The sequence below is a fragment of the Echiichthys vipera genome (genome assembly GCF_963691815.1).
Source record: "Echiichthys vipera genome assembly, chromosome: 8".
Classification (NCBI taxonomy): domain Eukaryota; kingdom Metazoa; phylum Chordata; class Actinopteri; order Perciformes; family Trachinidae; genus Echiichthys; species Echiichthys vipera.
Genome location: NC_139833.1, coordinates 26,260,326 through 26,279,524, shown reverse-complemented (window position 1 = coordinate 26,279,524; position 19,199 = coordinate 26,260,326). Strand labels below are relative to the sequence as shown.

The following is a 19,199-nucleotide window of genomic DNA, read 5'->3' as shown; positions in this document are numbered from 1 at the left end:
TGCCGAGCTCTCCAAGCCATACGCAGCCCTCGTTATCATCAGAACAGCTCCGTCACATACTTAACCTTTCCAGACCAGCCTTTCTGCATTATTTTCCAAATGACCTTTAGCGTTACTTATTTCATTTCCGATAATGGAACACTAAATTTAGTTAGAGCATCAGAGCAGAATGTGTTTATTTTGGTGAAGGGGACTACACTGACTGACAAGGACCATGTTCCCAGACGCAAACTCTTAAGTGTCCAAGGCAATAAACAGTAATACATCTTCCTGATGAGACTAAATACCAGGCCCTGTGTCTGATGAGTACAAATAAATTAGACGGATCAAAACAAGTAAAAAAGGGCATACACTAGATATATAAATATGTGGTTGCCATTTTATCTATGCAGGAGTTCAGGGTTGCACTGGAGGCAAGCCTGAGTCAAGGTTAGTTTGCCAACTTTCAGGCCTGACAAAAAAATTATGAGGTATATTCAAATGCAAAAAAAGATTGGTGGTTTGCCTTGAGGTAGGCATACTTAATGTTTTAGATTTTCTCACTTTACATGCCTGCGACTACATATTTACAAGGTTAATAAAAGTTCTAATGAAATATGCAAACACAAAAAGGCTTGCTGAATCTGAATCGTTTGTGTAAAAATATTCAGTGTTTACATCTGTTGTTGGTTAATGAATTCAAAATTCCTGCTTCCAGTTCCTGCCAACACATGGTGCACGCTCTTGGTCACACACAGCTAAATCATTTAGAACATTATGAGCTTTCAAAAGGTCTAGCTCGAACATAAATACGTAGCTACCCTAGAGCTGTTGTATCACAGACACAATCCCTCGGCCTGATAGGAGCTGTGTGTTTCACGCCCTTGCTGTCTGAGCGGAGGGGGTGGGGTGGAGGGATCTTAGCGAAATCGCTAATGTACGTGATGATTAAGTGTAACTCAAATACCAAGTGTGTTGTTCATAGGCCTGACAGGCAGTAATTTGGTGCATTATATTCTGCGGTTTTAATTGCACGCCACCAACGTGTCCCTCTGACACGTTATGAAGCGATGATGTACAATTATTTCGGGGCAGCGGGAGATCAGTGGAGTGACATTATAATCATCCTCATAGGGATCCCTCTCTTCATCTGCAACAACCATTAATGTTTAAATGGGAGGAAGAAAAAAAACATAAAAATAGTTCTCAGGGAGTTCTAACCAGAATCTGTTTGAGGATTATAGAGAATCACGTCAGGGGAGAAGGAGAGGGGTGTGGATAGACAATAGAGGGGCTGAGTTAAGTGACGGCTTTCTCTGGATAAGCAGCAAGCTAAGATGCTCCTCCACTGTCACTGCCAGGCCTCACACTAGTCATACAGGCCCGGGCATTAAGGCACATTACAGCGGATGAGCCACGCAGGGCGGAACTGATGGGCTATTCTGGGAACAGACCAGACAATCTCACAAGACAGGGGGGACATAAAAACCCTGACATGAGCCAGCCCCATCCTGTTAACAGTCAAATCACACACACACACAACACCCAACATGAAATCATGACTATATATACTCTCTCCAACACTAAGTCAAGAAAACTGAGACAAGGGAGGGAGGGAGGAAACAACACGATGCAGCCTTCTCCACAGAAAAGACAAACTTTAGCACGTTGCAAACTTTTTGTGTTGTGAGAAAGCAAAAGGTTTTTAAGTTTTCTTCAAATTCCTGAAGTGACACGAGGAAATGGGCAGCTTATGACCCATAATCATAAAACGGTAGTCCACAAGAGGACAATCCATGTCCATGATAGTGTTAATACTTGTAAAGCCCGGGCTGAGATATTAAACCAATGCCTCAAAGCATTTAGACTGTTTATGCATAATTTAACACCTACAACAGCACTGGATGTCCATTGAATCTTTGGGGAGGACGAGAGAGCGGGAGGGTGGAAATGCGGAATCCAGGGCCTTTCTGTTAGATGATGGAGGAGAGGAGGAGGAGGCTCATTAAGTGGCCGAGCCCCACTGTGGACAAAACACGCCGTGAGGAAATGCAAGAATCTGCCGTCTCACATGCGGAATATTTTTTTTAACCAATTAAATATGAGAAATCTTATCTTGTATGCTAACAGCCAATTTGTGTTTTTCTGCTGTTTTTGTACCTTAAGAGTTCTTTATAGGCAAATTAAGACAGATCGGTTTGTTTTAAAATAAAAACACATATAGGCAAATAGATGGTTAGAAACACGGTCACAGATGTGCAGAGGAAGTGAGAGAAATGGTGAGGCAGAGACAGAAAGCCTATAAAGGGTTTGGCATGATGAGCGAGGCACTGACCAGCCCGCTCAGGTTTGATTGGCAGCACGGTCAAGGGTTCCAATCTGTCCTGGCCTTGCATTTGCATTTGTTAATTAAATGCCACAACAATATGATCTTTAACTATCAACAAGTTCCCCCACCAGCTCCAGAGAAGAGACCGGCAGCAGTGCGCTGGAGCTAAAGAGAGGTGGACAGTCAAGGTGAAGCACATCCGTTCAATCAGTCAGAGCCAAGATAATCTTCTAGCCTGAAACTTTAACAAGGAAAACGCTGCAATCGATGGCAGCGGGGGGAGTTTTTTTTAAGGAAAGAAATAACACACAAACAATATGCTGAGCCAATGTTTGAAACAAACGGCAATAAAATAAACCAGCAAAACAATGTGCCCCATAGAGGCCCAAGAGTCTATAAGCATGAAATAAACGAATGAGACCCACATTTTATATTGAAAAAAGGCAGCCTGAGCATAGTCTGGTGTTAATTGAAATGATGAATGGTGATTATGAACAAATATCCAGAAAAACGTTTTTGTCACGAAACGTTGCCATGTCGTTAGTATCTGCAGGTGAATGCAGAATTTAACTGCACTATAATCTTACTTTAAAGATTGCACCTGAAACACGGCCATCCGTTAGCACCGTGCTTTAGATTCAGGTTAAGGACATATCATCAAACGTGAGAAGTTTGCACAGAGGAGCAGGCTATGTGTGTGTATGGCTTTGGCCTTAATGAGGGTGTTTCGGGGGGTTTCTTTGTGTTTGCTGCTCTTTAGTCAAGAGGAGAGATGGCCCGGTGATCAGTCAGTACTGAAAGCACACACCGGGCCGATTTGTCACCAGTGGCTGGCACTGGCAGCATACGGCTCCTCCATCCGCATGATTTGTGAAACCAGGGGCAGTATTTAGTGGTCCCATTTAAAGGCATATTGGGGAACTGTTCTGTATGTATGTGTGTGTGTGTGCCTATGTAAAGCTAGACACTTGGTCAAAGCCCAACACATTTGCAGCACTTGGGAGAAGAGGGTTTTCAGCTGCAGGGCTTGTGAAACATGAGCCTTTCCTCTCATTAAAGGAGGAGCTGTGTTTAAACCAAAGCTTGTTTGCTCCTGCTGTAATATGTTTGCGTACATCAGCAGGAGCAAATAAACACATTCGCTCCGCTCGGCTTTAGAAGAACAAAATCAGTCTGCGACTGAACTAAATGGAACGGTTTACACAGAATTACACAGAGGGAGAAACTAATAACTTTACATATGTCTTCATCTTAGCAAGAGTGTAGCCGCAGAAGCTCGATGGCACAAAGCTGGAAATCCCACAATTTACTCTATTCCCTGACTGCATGTTAAACAGCTTAACACGTCCATTTGAACATGGCAAGGCAGTGAGGAGGTCTACCACGGGAATGAAAAGAGCTGAACACAACATATGGTCTACATGTAGGGGGTTGAAGCTAGTGCGATACAACTGTACTCTTGCACTAGTGGATATTTACAGGCTTGGGGTTACCTACATAAAGGTCCAATTAGGATTATTTGGACAGCTGAAGCAATAAGGAAGGTAAAAAAAAAAAAATATATATATATATATATATATATATATATATATATATATTATTTTAATAAGTTTGACTAGGAGCATTAACTTTGTCTTTTTAACAAAGTCCTGAGAGCAGGTAAACATGCTTGTGTTGTAAAATGTTTACTTCACATATTAAGGTGAAATGTTTGGATTCTTTTTGGACTGCAGACAACTATTGTCAATATTAAATGTAGTTAAATTGACCGTGTCTTTCTCAACCCAGACAGGACATTTCGGTATCTAACATCAACCTTTTTTTACAAAACATATAATGCAGAAAACAATGCTTGATGTTGACCAAACAAATGGTGTCATATATGTATGTGATACGCTGTATGTAAATTAAATCTTAGATATTTGTTATTTGTTAAAGAAAGCAGCCTTCTGCAAACCACATAGAAAAGGTATTTTTTCATTCCAGCTCAAATATTCATACATATAAATATCAACCGCCATATAGTCTGTAGATTTTTCTCTAAAATCAGTATTGGTTTTAAAAAATCCTGTATCAGTCGGGACCTATTTTTTTCCTCAATATATGATGTATGGAAGGTTTTGATGTTATTGGGGTGTTTTTTTCACAGATTGGAGTCTCACAATTTTGACATGAAATCTATATCAGATTAGTATCACTTCTCTTATTGTGGTCATGTTGGATTGAATTATGAATTATCTTTAGGAAAAATTCAATTTAAAGTTGGCTGTACAATAGATAACTAGCAGATCACCCCTTGGACACCCACATGAAGCATTCTCCACACCTGACGGGGGAAAAGCAACCATTTCCTGGCTATCACTGCTGTTTTCTTTTCAATTTCAACTCCAAACTCAAAAGCTATGGCAATTGTTTTGGAAACTAAATCAATATTTGATGGACTATAATAATTATGGAGGCAGCAGGTCATGTTATCATCTAATTATTCATTTATTGGTCCAAACTTACCTGGTCAGGCTGAATTGCTCTCACACGGATATTTCTCACCTTATAACTAGTACAATATCAGTTAAATGGTAACATGAACACACTGAAATACTTGAATCGGGTTACACTGCATTCGTTAAAGAGTGGAAAAGTACCTTCAGTTTAAATTTTCAGGTATCTAATGATTTGAAGATAGTAAAGCCTTTGGTCCTCCCTATGTCAATTCTGCTCCTTTCCAGTTAAGAGTCCTATCCTGCTTTTAAAAAAGTGTTTTCAAAACATATTTAAAAAAATGTGAGACCTTGTAACTCACCCACAGATGTCACATTTGTACTCTCTCATGCCGAGGTGTCTCTTCACGTGGTTCCTGGCATCTCCCAACTGAGCAGTTGCAAAGTTGCAGATGGTACACCTGAAGGGCTTGGATCCTGAAAAGCAAAGTATGGAGAGAGTTCATATCCAACAATAATAATATGTTTGACAGAGGTGGCAATTTTAATAAAACATGACTATATACCTGCTGGGCAGAAATCTGATTTTACATTACAGATCATTTTTCAAAGCCAGACATGTAAGTCTATTATTAGTTCTGTGCTAGGACTAGGACAACCTACTTCACAGCCACAAAATGACTTCAGAATTATAAAAACAGATGCCCTCAGTACAGTCCCCATAAAAACTACAGTCACACTCCAAGTGCCAAGCGTCTCTTCTTTCATTCTCTATCTATCCTTGTCACTCTCCTTCATCTCTTACCTACTCTTCCTTTGCCTGTGGATGCGTAAATTGGATTCCAAAGGTCAGGGCGAATACGTAAATCAATTCTGTGTGCGCTCACTACCTCCCATTCCATCATTAAAGCGCTAATCACTCTGGCGGGATTCTCAGGGAGGTTTCTCCCTAATTATTGTCATTAATAAGTCCAGGGGGTGGGGTAGCGCTTGAAAGAGTGGCAGAGCCTCTGCCTGCCATCCGTCATTTAAGAGCAGAGCTGCGAGGGCTGATGCCTACGCTATCTGCGTGACACACAAACATCTACCAGCTCAAGTTAAAAGTGAGAACTGGGCCCTTCAGAATTGGGCAAATAAAAATGGTTGTTTATGGCTTATTCATATGGTTTAAGAAATAATACTGAACTTTAAATTCAGCCAAATCATTTGTTACACATTTGCTAAAGCCTACGATTCATCACACAGGTTACATGCATTAAGTTAAAATTAAAATGGATATTCTATTTGGCAGACTGGGCCACATTCAGGCCAGCATTGCACAGTGCGACACTCCAATCTAAGTGGCAGCCTGGTATATCCACGTACGCATCTTTGAGCAAACCCTCACCCTCTCGCAGTGAATATCCCAAGATGTTCTACAATATTTATTCCAGGGGAAGCCGCTGATTTGATTAAGCACTTTGTGTAGATTACTAATTCGTTCATACACGGTTCACTTGCTGTGAGCTGGAAGCACGACACATCGAATTTTAAGCCGGTAACGAAGATTGAAAGGCAAGCCTGTGCTAACAAGGCCCATAAACACATGGGGCGGGGTGAGGGTGTGTGTGTGTGTGTGTGTGGGGGGGGGGGGGGGGGGGGGGGTCCACACATTTTCAATAGCAAAGCCAGCCTCTTCATTTCACATGTTCCCACGAGTTTACTACACACACATACACACAAATCACTACACACTGTCACAAAGGCCCACACAAGAACAAATGAAGGCAGATAAACAATAAAATATCTATACATAAACACACTTCCCACCTAAATGTGCAGACACTTTCACACACGCTTAAAAAATTAATCACACAACACAATCGTCAACACCCATGAAAAAAAAAAAAAAGACAGACATACACACTCACACCGCACCAACCATCACACCTACACATACCTACATCTAGATTCAGAACCCCACCTCACACCTATGCATGTGCATACAGACACACACATCAAATTCACAAGGCATAACCACCCATGGACAAACAGAAGGAGAGACAATCACTCTCACTCATACACACTCACACACATAACCTAAAGTTGAGGTGAGAGAGAGGCGTGTGGGGAGCTGATTTGTCCAGATGGCTGGCTGAGTATGAGACATGGCAGAAAGGAGAGAGATGTAACGTCCCTCAGTTCCCACATCTTATCACATTAATACTCCACCACTCCACTTAAACAGCCTCCGTGAAACTGAAATTGACCATCAATGCAGTGTCATGTTAAATTAATATTGCCATCCACATAGGGGCGATGTGGCTCCCTCACATCCCAGATGAGACAGGGAATGACTAATTCATTTCCTGAGAGGAGAGAAGAACCTCATGTTATGTTTACGCACGCACGCACGCACGCACGCACGCACACACACACACACACACACACACACACACACACACACACACACACACACACACACACACACACACACACACACACACACACACACACACACACACACACACACACACACACACACACACACACACACACACACACACACACACACACACACACACACACACACACACACACACACACACACACACACACACACACACACACACACACACACACACACACACACACACACACACACACACACACACACACACACACGTTTTGCAAGAGAATAATTATAAATTCATAGAAATAAATGTCTGTCTTTATACAACCAGCTAATATACACTTTATTGCACTTAAGAGTAGCCCACTGTTCAGCACAGTTCACACAGAAAGCACTGTATAAGTTATCAAAATCTGTTAAACAGATATCCAGTCAAATATAGCTGTCACATTGCTTTCAATTACTGGAGCCTGAAACACTATTTCTGCATCTATTTTTCATTGTAATGAGTGGATTAAAACATGCAGTGCCACATGACCATATGTGGGAGAAACTTCACCTGTTCACATCAGCACCAATGTGAAAAATATACTGTAACTGCATGCTGGAGGGGAGGATATGAAAGAACAGCATTTCAATCTTTCATGGCATCTTTGAACAGTCTTCAGTAAATAAAAGCAACAAAAAATGAAAAATATGCAGCTGTATTTAAACTTGTACTCGGTGAGAATGGAGATACCTTGTTTCTAGCGGCCTCTGTGGCGGTAAGCGGAGCCCTCCATCTTGCCCCTTTCACAGTCACTATAGCTGCGTTTCATTAGTAGTTTAACGCGCCCTCCTTCACTTCCCCTCAGCCCTTGGTATTACGAAACAGCACACGGAGGACACATGGAGAGACAAAGGAAACTGGGCAGGGGGAGGAGCGGGGGATGCAATGAAACGCACCTGCCCTTGTTCACTTCAACCCAAACTTTCATGGATCCACCACCAGTTGTAGGTTTAGCGCTGTACTGCTTTTTTACTAATAATCACAAATACCTTTAGACTCATTTTAATGAGATGAAGGTGTTTTCTACGGATGATTGCAATATGTCGGCACCGAAAACAGCTGCATTATTTCTGATTCAGAAACTGTTTGTGATCATTATTATTGCTATATTTCAAAATAATATTAATTCCATACGTTTACAGATAATGTTGAGAAGAAACCACACAAGTATAGATACATAAACTAAGTAGACTAAATATTTACTGCAACCTGTAATTTTTCAGCAAAAAATGAAGCATCAATGATATTTTCTCCAGAAACTATCTGCTAAACAGGCGAAAAGCCGACACATTTAAGAATACAAACTCACTGTATAATAAGATATTATTTATAGAAAATTGAAACTGAAAAGCATGTCACATACAGTAGTTACGTTTTTTACTGATGATAAAAAAGTTGGTTTATTTATGCATATTGTTCTTCTTTTGTGGTGAGTAATTGCAGAGTTTAACGTCCATTACTGCCACCTACCCATGGATGTATTCCCTTCAACCAAATGCATAACTGCAATGCATTGTGGTTGATATCCACCTCTGGAGTGACCATCGTTGTTCACTCGATCACTCAGGCCACTCAGAGGGTCGATCTCACCAAGTTACCTTCAGTTTATCAGTCTGTTGGAACGTTACTTAGGATTCCCCCGAGGGCAAGTGCTGAGGGGAGATGATCGAGGGCATGTTGAACCACTTATGGAACGCAGCATATCTTTGTAGACTATATTTTTTGCTCTTTTGTAAACTTTATTGAAACACATTCACACCTCTACTTCCGGTCCATCCCCTATATGTAACCCTCTTAAATCCATACACATACACATGTTCCTATTAAACTTCTATTACACTCCATTCATCACCAAGCTCATCAACCACTCACTCCTGGCCGGCCAAATCCCATCTGAGTTAAACACTGCTGTTATCAGACCGCTACTGAAAAAACCCACCCTGGATCCTGAAGTCATTTCTAATTACAGGCCCATTTCCAATCTTCTATTTCTTTCAAAGGTTCTGAAAAAAAACCAGTTGCTGCACAAGTTCAAGATCATCTTAAAGTCAACAACTTTTTTGAGAAGTTTCAGTCTGGTTTCCGCCCTGGACACAGCACAGAAACAGCCCTGGTCTGGGTGACCAATGACCTTCTGATGGAAGCAGATACTGGTTCCCCATTTCTATTAATCCTCCTGGACCTAGAAGCTGTCTTTAATACAGTTGACCACAATATCCTCTTTCACCGCCTGGAGTACACCATTGGACTCTCAGAAAATGCACACAAATGGTCCACCTCATAGCTGAACGACAGAACCGAGCACGTCGCCCTGGGCAAAGCAAAATCATACACCCACAACATCACCTGCGGTGTCCCTCAGGGCTTGGTGCTGGGCCCCACCCTCTTTACCCTCTATCTGCTCCCCCTGTGCAAAGTCATTCGCAGGCATGGAATATCCTTCCATTGTTATGCTGATGACACACAGCCTTACATAAGGACAACACACACTTCTTCTGTTCCCCTGCCAACATCCACACTGACCACCTGCCTGGAGACGATGGAGGCATGGATGAAGCTAAACTTTCTTCAGCTGAACAGTTCCAAAACATAAGCACACCAATCGGCACGCCACGTCAGCTACATCCCCCCTCACCAGTATCAACTTCTCCGGCCAAAACATCCCCCTTTCCACATTCATCACTAACCTCGGTGTTAAAATGGATCCTCAACTCTCTTTTGCCACCCACATCAAACACATCTGTACGACATCCTTCTACCAACTCAGGAACATGTCCAAGATCTGTCCATCACTCACCCTGGCAGATGCAGAGAAGCTGCTCCATGCCTTTGTCTCCTCCAGGCTTGATTACTGTAATTCACTACTCATAGGGATCTCTGGCAAGAGCATTCAAAGGCTGCAATACATCCAGAACAGTGCTGCCAGGATCCGGACGAGGGTACGCAAACACAATCACATCACCCCCATGCTGAAATCTCTTCACTGGGTCCCTGTCCCACTCAGAATTGAGTACAAGGTATCTCTCCTTGAAAAAAGACCTTAAAACCTTCCTGTTCACCAAACCATTTTGCTAAATGTCTTTTAGATGTTCTCCTTTTAACTTACTTCTTTTTCATTTTACCTTTTATTGTTATGTTGTTTCTATTCTGCTCTGTAGCACTTTGAGATTTTTGAATGTAAAGTGCAATAGAAATAAAATGTATTATTATTATTATTATTATTATTAGCTGTAGCGGCGGAGTGGAAGTGGAATTCCTCCGTTTGGCGATGATGGCAATTGAGTTGAACATTGCGGCACTGCACACCTTAAGGTGGGCAGTGGGGAAAACTGCTCTTGTGATGGAGTTAAAGCCGCTGTTTACAGTTCTGGTCGCCACTGGGATTTACCCTATCTGCCATCCTCTGGAGAGTCTGTCGGAAAGACTTGCTGTCCTCATGAAGACTGGACCGATCTCCCGCCCCAGCTCCCTGAACAGTTGTCCTCCAGTGCTTTCTTGTGGTCCTGTGCCAGATCATCTAAAGACTTATGAAGCCTGGAGACTTCCCTCTGCACACACTGTTTCACCAGTCCCTCCACTGCCTGCATGGTGACGGCTGCAGCAGGAGGCTCTGGCATGGAAAAACAGCAATTACATCTAGAGCTGTAAATACTTGAGTCTTGTACTACTCTTGTATTCAGTTGTACTCAACTTTACCCTTTTCAAATACATGCTTTTTACCGTCTGGTCCTTCTGCTGTTGTTTGTGTCATCAAAATTCCATAGTTATATAGTCTCTGGGGGCAGTCATTGCTTTCACTGGAGATTTTAATGTACCATGATGCTCTAAACACACTTTTAAATGCTTCTATACTTGACAGAATATCAAATACTGGGGGGAAACACTAAATAACTTTTACAATTTAAGGAGCTTCGTGACTTCTGTTTCAAAGGCACGTGTTTATAAGTTATACATGTTCTACAGTTTTACTTTTCAGTTTTTTCTACAAATACACATCACATCCTGTGTGTGCACATGCATACATGACATGTGTGCCCATTACTTCAAGGCTCTGTCTGAGGTCAGGCAGCTCACTCCAATGAAAAAGTGACCAATTTACCTCAAAATGCGAATTCCCGCTGTACCCTCATCGGCAAAACGCAAGCATCTTTACACGTTTCCTTTAAGGGACAAATTGACAAATCTGTGTGCAGCCTCCCACTGCCTTCTCCTGATTTCACTGATTAATCAAGTGAATAAAAACTAGGTCTTAATTAAAAGGATCTGGATGTGCTCCCAGCCCAGAAACTGGCAGACCCCCACCTTGCAGCTCCACAGCCCCACAAACAAACTCCTAGAATAAATGGCCGTCACATAAAAGGTGAATAATTCACTGTAATGAGAGAACTTAGCAATAATAACAACTGGCATATGTTGTCAAAATGAAGAAAAATAGATGCTTTCCACAAATAAGAACAGTATAAATGTAAGTAACCTTATAAACAACAACATAACTCAATTGAATAAATATAGGTAAACCTAAAAAACAAAGTATTCATCACTTGAAACCTCCGAATGTGCCCTTGACTTGAAGCCATCTGTTGAGACCTCAGTGTCACAGCTTTCATTTTCTTAAGTAACACTAAGTAAGTGACCTGAAAACTCAAGAATTATGACACAGGGTAAAATCATGAATACATATAGACCATTCGTTAATAAGAAGAAAGTGGTGGCTCAACATTAATCATCAGGATTTTAACCTCCAATCCTTACAGCTTTAAGCAATCGGATTTCAGCAGTAAGCAATCTGACTTTGGGCACACAAGGTGACTGGCATACATAATACATTAAAGGACGGGAAATGTTCCTTAAAATGAAATGATTCCTCTGTCTCTCATACACTGGTTATCCCTTTTATACTACTGAAGTATAAGCACATCAGAAGATTTTACGGCAGCTCATTTTTAGCACATTGTATTTATGAGCATATGATGACATAATGGAGTGAAATCAGTGCACTGTTTTAAGTACTTCAGCAGTATTCAGCGAGGACATCAAGGGGATATTATCTCTGGGTTTTTGTAATAAAAGCTACAAAAGCTTCACAAACCATCTACTGTCTCTGAATCTGAAAGTGGAAACAAACTTACTTTGTCTCCCACACAACACACACTTTGCACACACATACAACCATGTACATGCATGGTAAAGCACAGAGCATGGACTTCAATTAAAGTCCCATTAAAGTTTGGGCTGAAAGGGGGATGAACCATAGGAGGCAGAGAAGGGCATTTATTGATGGCGCCCTCACATCTCGTTCCTGCATTAAGTTGATTTTAAAAGCAATTAATACACATGGTCAGGGAAAAGTAATGGAGCGCCCCATGTTCTTAACCTGCCGGACATTTCCCAGCCGAAGCCCTGACCGACGCAGCCCTGCTTTGCATTATAAATGACAAGATAAATCTTAATGGATTGAGGATAATCAGCTACCCATGAAAGCTGACATATGCACACGTTCACTAGGCAGACGAGTGCTCTCGCACATATACACAAACATGGACGTACAGACACAAGGGAAATTAAAGGCTTTGAATACGTCTGCATTGATTATTTTAAATTATTAGCCCACCTCTCTTCGGACCTCCAATGCTTTTAGCCTAAGCTTTAACACATTTACAGAGACTTATTGACTATAATTACAACTGAGTCTTGGTAATGGACACATCAATTATGAGTCGCACATGTCTCTGACCAAGCGTTGCTCAGGGAATCCCAATCTGGGGTCCATTAGCGTCTCTCCTACTGGTCTGACGCTCAATCAGTCTTTACCTTCACCTCTACTGAAACAGCTATTACCTGGCTGCAGTAGATAGTAGCCTTAGCATTAACTGGAGATGCCAAAGAGGCTGCGTCGCACCATTCCATACGGCTGTACCTAAAAACAAAGGCTTAATAGCTGAGCATCTACAAAAAGAGATTATTGTTTTTGGTTAAACTTGATCTTTTCAAGTAGTCAAAAGCATTTAAAGGCCTCATATCAGTCACAGGAGGTTAAATAATTTATACAGAAAATGTAAAGATGAAAAATTGCATTTAATTAAATGCACTTTTTTTAAATCTAAATCTTATCCATAGTCCAAATAAGTTTAAAGTGATACAAAATTGCACATATTAAAATTTGCAGGGAGATACGATGAAAAACAATATGAACACATTCCCAGTATTGTACATACAGAAAATGAGGCATAACAGCTTTGAACCTGCTTTTACAGAATATACACACTGCATCGGTGTATGCGCTGTATAGACCTTTTCAAAGTTGTAAACATAAACATTCTAAATGGGTCCTAGTTTATTTCCTGTTGCAGTGAATGTGAATGACATCGATTGACAGGAAGTTAACAAGGACCAAGGGTGTTGCCTAGCAATGAAATTCCGTTGAAAGGTCTATATTGTGTATATGCATGAGATACAGAAAGCAAGAGAAAGGGGTTTGAGTAAATAGAAACATACCGGTGTGTGTGCGAATGTGTGCAAGGAAGGCCATGGAGTTGCTGCTCTTGCACACCTTGCCACAATATTTGCACACGCTGCCCTGGTTCTCCTCGCGCTCGCGGTTGATCTGCTCCGTGTCCTCCAACACATACTTGTTGACCTCCCTCAGAAGCTCCTCGTGTTTCTCTTTAATGTGAAGAAACAGATCCTGCTCAGATTCAAAGCGGTCTGTGCATTTCACGCACTTGAAGCTCGCGCCCCCCTCGGGCAGCTCCTCCACGCTGTTCTGCTCATTGCGGAGGTGGGCGGCGCTGGTCAGGTGCTGGTGCAAGTTGCTCTCGGTGTAGAAGGACTTGCCGCACACCAAGCAGTGGAAATGCTTCTCTTTGGACGGATGCTTCATGGAGATGTGGACATTGAGGCCGCTGATGCCGTCGGCCATGAAGCCACAGTCTTCGCAGCGTATGCGGGAGCTGCTTCCTTTTCCTTCCTCTCGCACCTTCTTTTCCTTGCGTTTGATCTTCTTGATATATGTAGAATTTGGGGACGGGAAGCTGGACGGCACAGGTGTTCCTTCAGTCAGACATATCACAGCACTCTCGCCCTCTAGAGCCAGACCTTCCTGCATCTCCTGTTCCTGTTCAGCAAGGGCCTTCGTGGATACAATGCAGGCATCAAAGGGAAGGGCTTTGGACATCTGTGTATCTGAATGTGAGCTGTCACTTTTTGAATGTAAAGTCATCTCAATTGCATTAAAGTGTGCTTCATCTGCTTCTTTTCCCCCTTTCTCCTGGCTCTCTTGCTTTGCAGACTGATCCACTGCAGGCTCAAGTTCTGCTGGAGCCTGCTGGGGTTCACCCAGGGCTGTAAGTCCAATTGTCTTGTTGAGTGGATCGGATTCACCACTACAGGAAGTCGTTATGCTTTCTGCTTGTTTCTCCTCTGAACTGCCAGCAACCCTAGCCACAGCTTCAGCAGGCTCTGTGGTGACAGAGGTTGCAGCCGTGTTCTGACTCTCCGTAGCTTGGCTGTCATCAGAACAAGAGTCAGACTCTTCTGTGGGGCTAAGCGGTTCCCTTTCAGGGTTAGAGTTTGCCCCAACGAGCTCAATGACCTCCTTCAGCTTCAATGGGAGTGTCGAAGCTCTTTGTCCCTCACTCTCTAGTGGTTCCAGGTATTTCTGACTTTTCTGTTTGTGCTTTTCTGTGTTGGCATGGCGAGACATTTCCCTGCTCGTTACGGCATAGTAGCTACATGCTAGACAGACATACTCAAAATCTTTGGTGTGCTTTCTCTTGATGTGAAGATGGAGCGAGGCTATTGATTGAGCTACAAAATCGCAATGCCCGCAAGCATTGACGGAGTCAAATGTAGTTTTTTTCTGGCTTGTGTCTGAGTGAGTTTGCTCTTCTCCACTGTGTTCTCTGGAGGCTGTGGTGTCAGATTCGGGCTGTTTTTCATTGGTCTGTGACTCTGCATTTGGCTCCTGGACTTGTGCTGTTTCTGGTTCCTGCTGTGATGCACTTGTGTGATTGTTGACTGGGTTTTTATTTGCACACTCTTGTGCACGTCTAACATGTTTCTTGGTGAAACAGTGGCGATCCATGTCTCCTTTGGTCACACAGCTGTAGTTGCACAGAGTGCAGCTGTAGCCGTACTCCTTGCTGTGTTTGCGGCGGACATGGACACTGAGGTTAGTAGCGTTGGACACTACCAGGCCACAGTATCCACAAGTTGTCGTGGACCCATGCTTTGGTCTTCCTCTTTTCTTTCTGGGAGATTCAAGCTCAGAATCTTCCTCCTCAACCAACGCAGCTTTGGCAGCCTCCACTGCTTCTTCAGTTTCCTGATCTCCTTCTGTTGAAGCAGCTACCGCTTCTCCACCAGCAACCTGAGCCGTTTCATCGACGTTAGCCCCATGTCCAGCACCGTCTCTGCTTACACTCTCAACGTAGACTTCAAATGAGGGAGATACTGTGCTTTTCTCCATTTTCTGCTGCTGCATGTGACCATCTGAGGACAGGTGAGTGTTCATCCACTCAAATGTGGCAGAAAAGAAGTTACACAATTTGCAACGGTACCACTTCTGGTTCAGGTGTTTCACGCGAACATGGCTCTCCAGCAATGCAGGGGTGCTAACCCTAAAATCACAGTTTGTACACTTGAGCTGGAACCTGCTGAACGCACGTTTAGCTGCCACTCGAGTTGGAGTTGCCTTGCTGCCAGGATCCTCAGCTTCCTGTTCTTCATCCATGTTCTCACCAGCGTCAACTGCAAGACATTTCAAAGATACACTTTTTAAAGTGTCTGACAAGCATAGCAAGCATAGCATTGTATATTTCTACTTATAAATTAAAACTAACACCTAATACAAATATTATATTAGGTTACAATTCCCTCCAAAACAGAGTGTAGATGTCAATAACATGTGATGCTTAGAACCTCAAAATCAATTTTGATCAAACATTTCTTCGTCATAAATAGACCAAACTAACATCTTTAGAATAACATGTACTTGGTAAGGCTGGATTTCAACATTAACTCAGCTGAAGAATTTCATATACTCACATGTGTATGGGGTTTCTTTGGTGTGGTATCTCTGGATATGCACATCTAGAGGGGACTTGTCCCTAAACTCTTGTCCACAGTAGTTGCAGGAATATATCATCTTAGGTTTTGGGGTTCGTTTGCTTACTCTTCTCTCTTGGGTATTGGTAGCCTCCTCTTGATCTGCCTTCTGTTTGTCTAATACTGTCTCCTTTTTAGTTGAACTATTTGTGTTCATGTCACTGTTGTTAGCTGCTGATCTTGCCCCATCATCGCCAGACTCCTGGTTTTGATTGACTTCAGCAGAACTTTCTGTCTCCATGTCTACTTCCTGTTGGATTTCAGCTGGATTTACATCAGAGATATTCTCACTCAGTGAAGAGATTCTTGCAGTTCCATTAGTACTCTTTGAGTTCTTTCCATGCTTTCTTGCACAGTGAATCTTCAGTGATCTTGGACATTTGGCTGAAAAGCCACAAATTGTGCAGAGGTTCACCCCATCTTCAGGTACAGAGTCCGGCTGCTGCCTCTCAGCGAGGTCCTCATCTGCTTCATCGGGCTTGGCAGTCTCACTGGGTGAGCTTTTAGTTTCCTCCATTTCCACATCACTGCCTTTATCGGGGACTTTGTCCTCAGAAGCCTCTTTCTCTGTTATCAATGTTTGATCCATATCATATCCTGCTGTAATTATATAACAGGGAAGTTGATCACTATCATCAAGGCTGGATCAAACTCCTGGAAAAAAAATAATCAGAACTTATTTTTGGCGTCTTGAAGTGTCTGAAACACAGCTTAGTGAATGGAAGAAAATTGTGGGAAAAAAGTTAAGTGCATTTGCCACAAATTGTGTAATAAACGACAAGTTTCTGAAAAGTGATAAATCTTTTAACGACACAGTCTGCTATAACACAAGTAAATGTCGCCATCTAGTGTTTCCAGGAACACATTGTTTAGTAAAAACATACCAGCATGAGAGCTGGCTGTTGCTGCTTATTTAATGTGAAAGACAAATCCACAAATCCATCACACATGTGGCATTGCAGGTTTAAGAATCATTCCTAAATACTTGTAGACATTAGAGCTACAATCATTGCCACCAGTAAAGTATATGAACTTAGCTCAACATTTATGTGAATAACTATATTTCTAGTGTTTTACACAGTTGCAATAGTCTCAATCTCAACATATATATATTTTTGCAGCAAAGATGCAATGTAACTTTACAGTCTCCAAGGCAGCTCAATGCACTGCAACATAAGAAGTGTTTCTATATTTGCTTCTGTACTTGCAGCACGTTTCTTTTTACGTGTACTCAAACTGATGCGTTTCTTCATTTGTTTGTGTTTTCCTTATTTGCATTTTCTCAACTTCACTACATTACTTGTATAAAATACAGGGGGCCATTTTAGTCCATTTTCCTCACTGTATTCAAAACACACGTTATCTTTAATTAACCCTTTATTGGAAGGATGTGCGTGAATAAAATCAATAACGGATGTTGTCATAAAATTCCATCTGAGGGGTCCAGGGGGATTCTGTTAAGGTCAAACAATGAGCACTTTATTTTTTTTATTATTATTATTTTTAGTGACAGTGTTGTCCAACTTTGAGAAGTGCCGTTAAACTCACTACCGCCACCCACTGAGTGTTTGGGTGAAACTCAACTACAAGATTGACAGTAGGAACACCACATGATGCGGAGGTGGACTGTGCTTATTCGGTCGCTAACGTTAAGTAGATTGACCGACAACATGAAAAGTGATTTAAAGGTGAATCATTAAGGGTATTGATTCGTGTCGACGAATTTATGTTTCAGGGGAAATCGGTCCGTTTACGGTACAGTGCGGGGAACGGAAAGTAACATGAAGCTATCTGTGCACAAGGCAATGTGCCGTTTAAAACTGCATTCAAGGACGGATAACGAATACTGTCTGACACCGGCACAGCTCTGTCATCATTTAACAACACAACAGCAACACTGTCGACTTGCCAACTCTATCAAGATAGATTAGTTAGCAGCGGTTTCGCTACAAAGCATCGGGTACTAGCTTCAAACTATTATTAAGTTAGCCGACATGTTTCAGACTGCACGTTGGAAACTGCAACGACATCGCGAGCCGCCCTGTGTTCAAGTGTAATATACAGCGTTAAAGCTGTTTTCGTGGTGTAAATGGCTCTTGCACCTGCATACAATTCACGTCAACTTGTGGACATTACTGCGGGCTACCTTGCTAACTAGCGATATGTTTCTCAACTGTATTTTGAGGTACGCACTGCGCGACCAGTTAAATTGCTCCATCAGCTGTGTGGTCCAATCACAACAGGACAGAGGCGGGTCTAGACCGCTCCATGGCTTGAAAAACGACGGCAGCACAGAGGCCCAAAAAGGAGGCTACCATCGACCTCCGAAATAGTGCTCTATATTGACGAAACAGTGCTCAAAAACACTCCAAAGAGTCCTCTATCGTTTCAGTAAAAACCACTCAAGCAATCATTAGGTAAAACGGTGAAAACTCTATTTGACTTACCTCTTGTTATACGACTATTTCCACTGTCCGCGCTTTTTGGTGCTAGACACAAATGGCGTACCGTAGCGTGAGCCATGCGTCACACAAGAGGGCGGCCCGCGACTTTTTTCTCCATCAGCTGATACGGTCACATGATGCATTCAGGTTCCGTGGGGAAGACGATGCACACGTTAAGTAAAGGCAACACACTGGACACTGTGACATTTCAACACTCGTTGGAGGCCCTTTCATCGCCGATTGTAACTCTAGTGATGCATTTAAGGTTAGGTTTTACGGCAGAGTACACGACGAGCCAGGCAAAGCATCATGCGTGGATATGAAAGTGACTTTGTATTTTCGTTTAAATGAAAACACAATGTATTGCTCTTTAATATGGGCGCCCCATTTCTATTTTTCTATAAGACTGAAAAGCCTTTAACCCTTATTTTGTGTTATGATCAAATTGGACCCGTTTTCAATT

At 42.3% G+C, this 19,199-nt stretch overlaps 1 protein-coding gene across 1 annotated transcript in view; it reads right to left on the bottom strand.

Annotated features, from left to right (window-relative positions):
- Window positions 1-16,518, bottom strand: part of znf407 (zinc finger protein 407) — a 153,096-nt gene extending 136,578 nt beyond the window's left edge. The window contains exons 1-3 of the mRNA XM_083919194.1: window positions 16,233-16,518; window positions 13,683-15,935; window positions 5,109-5,223 (exon numbers count right to left, since the gene is read on the bottom strand). Coding sequence (XP_083775320.1) covers window positions 5,109-5,223; window positions 13,683-15,935; window positions 16,233-16,449 — 2,585 coding nt within the window. The 5' untranslated portion in view covers window positions 16,450-16,518. The remainder of the gene's footprint in view (window positions 1-5,108; window positions 5,224-13,682; window positions 15,936-16,232) is intronic.
- Between the last annotated feature and the right edge of the window lie 2,681 nt (window positions 16,519-19,199).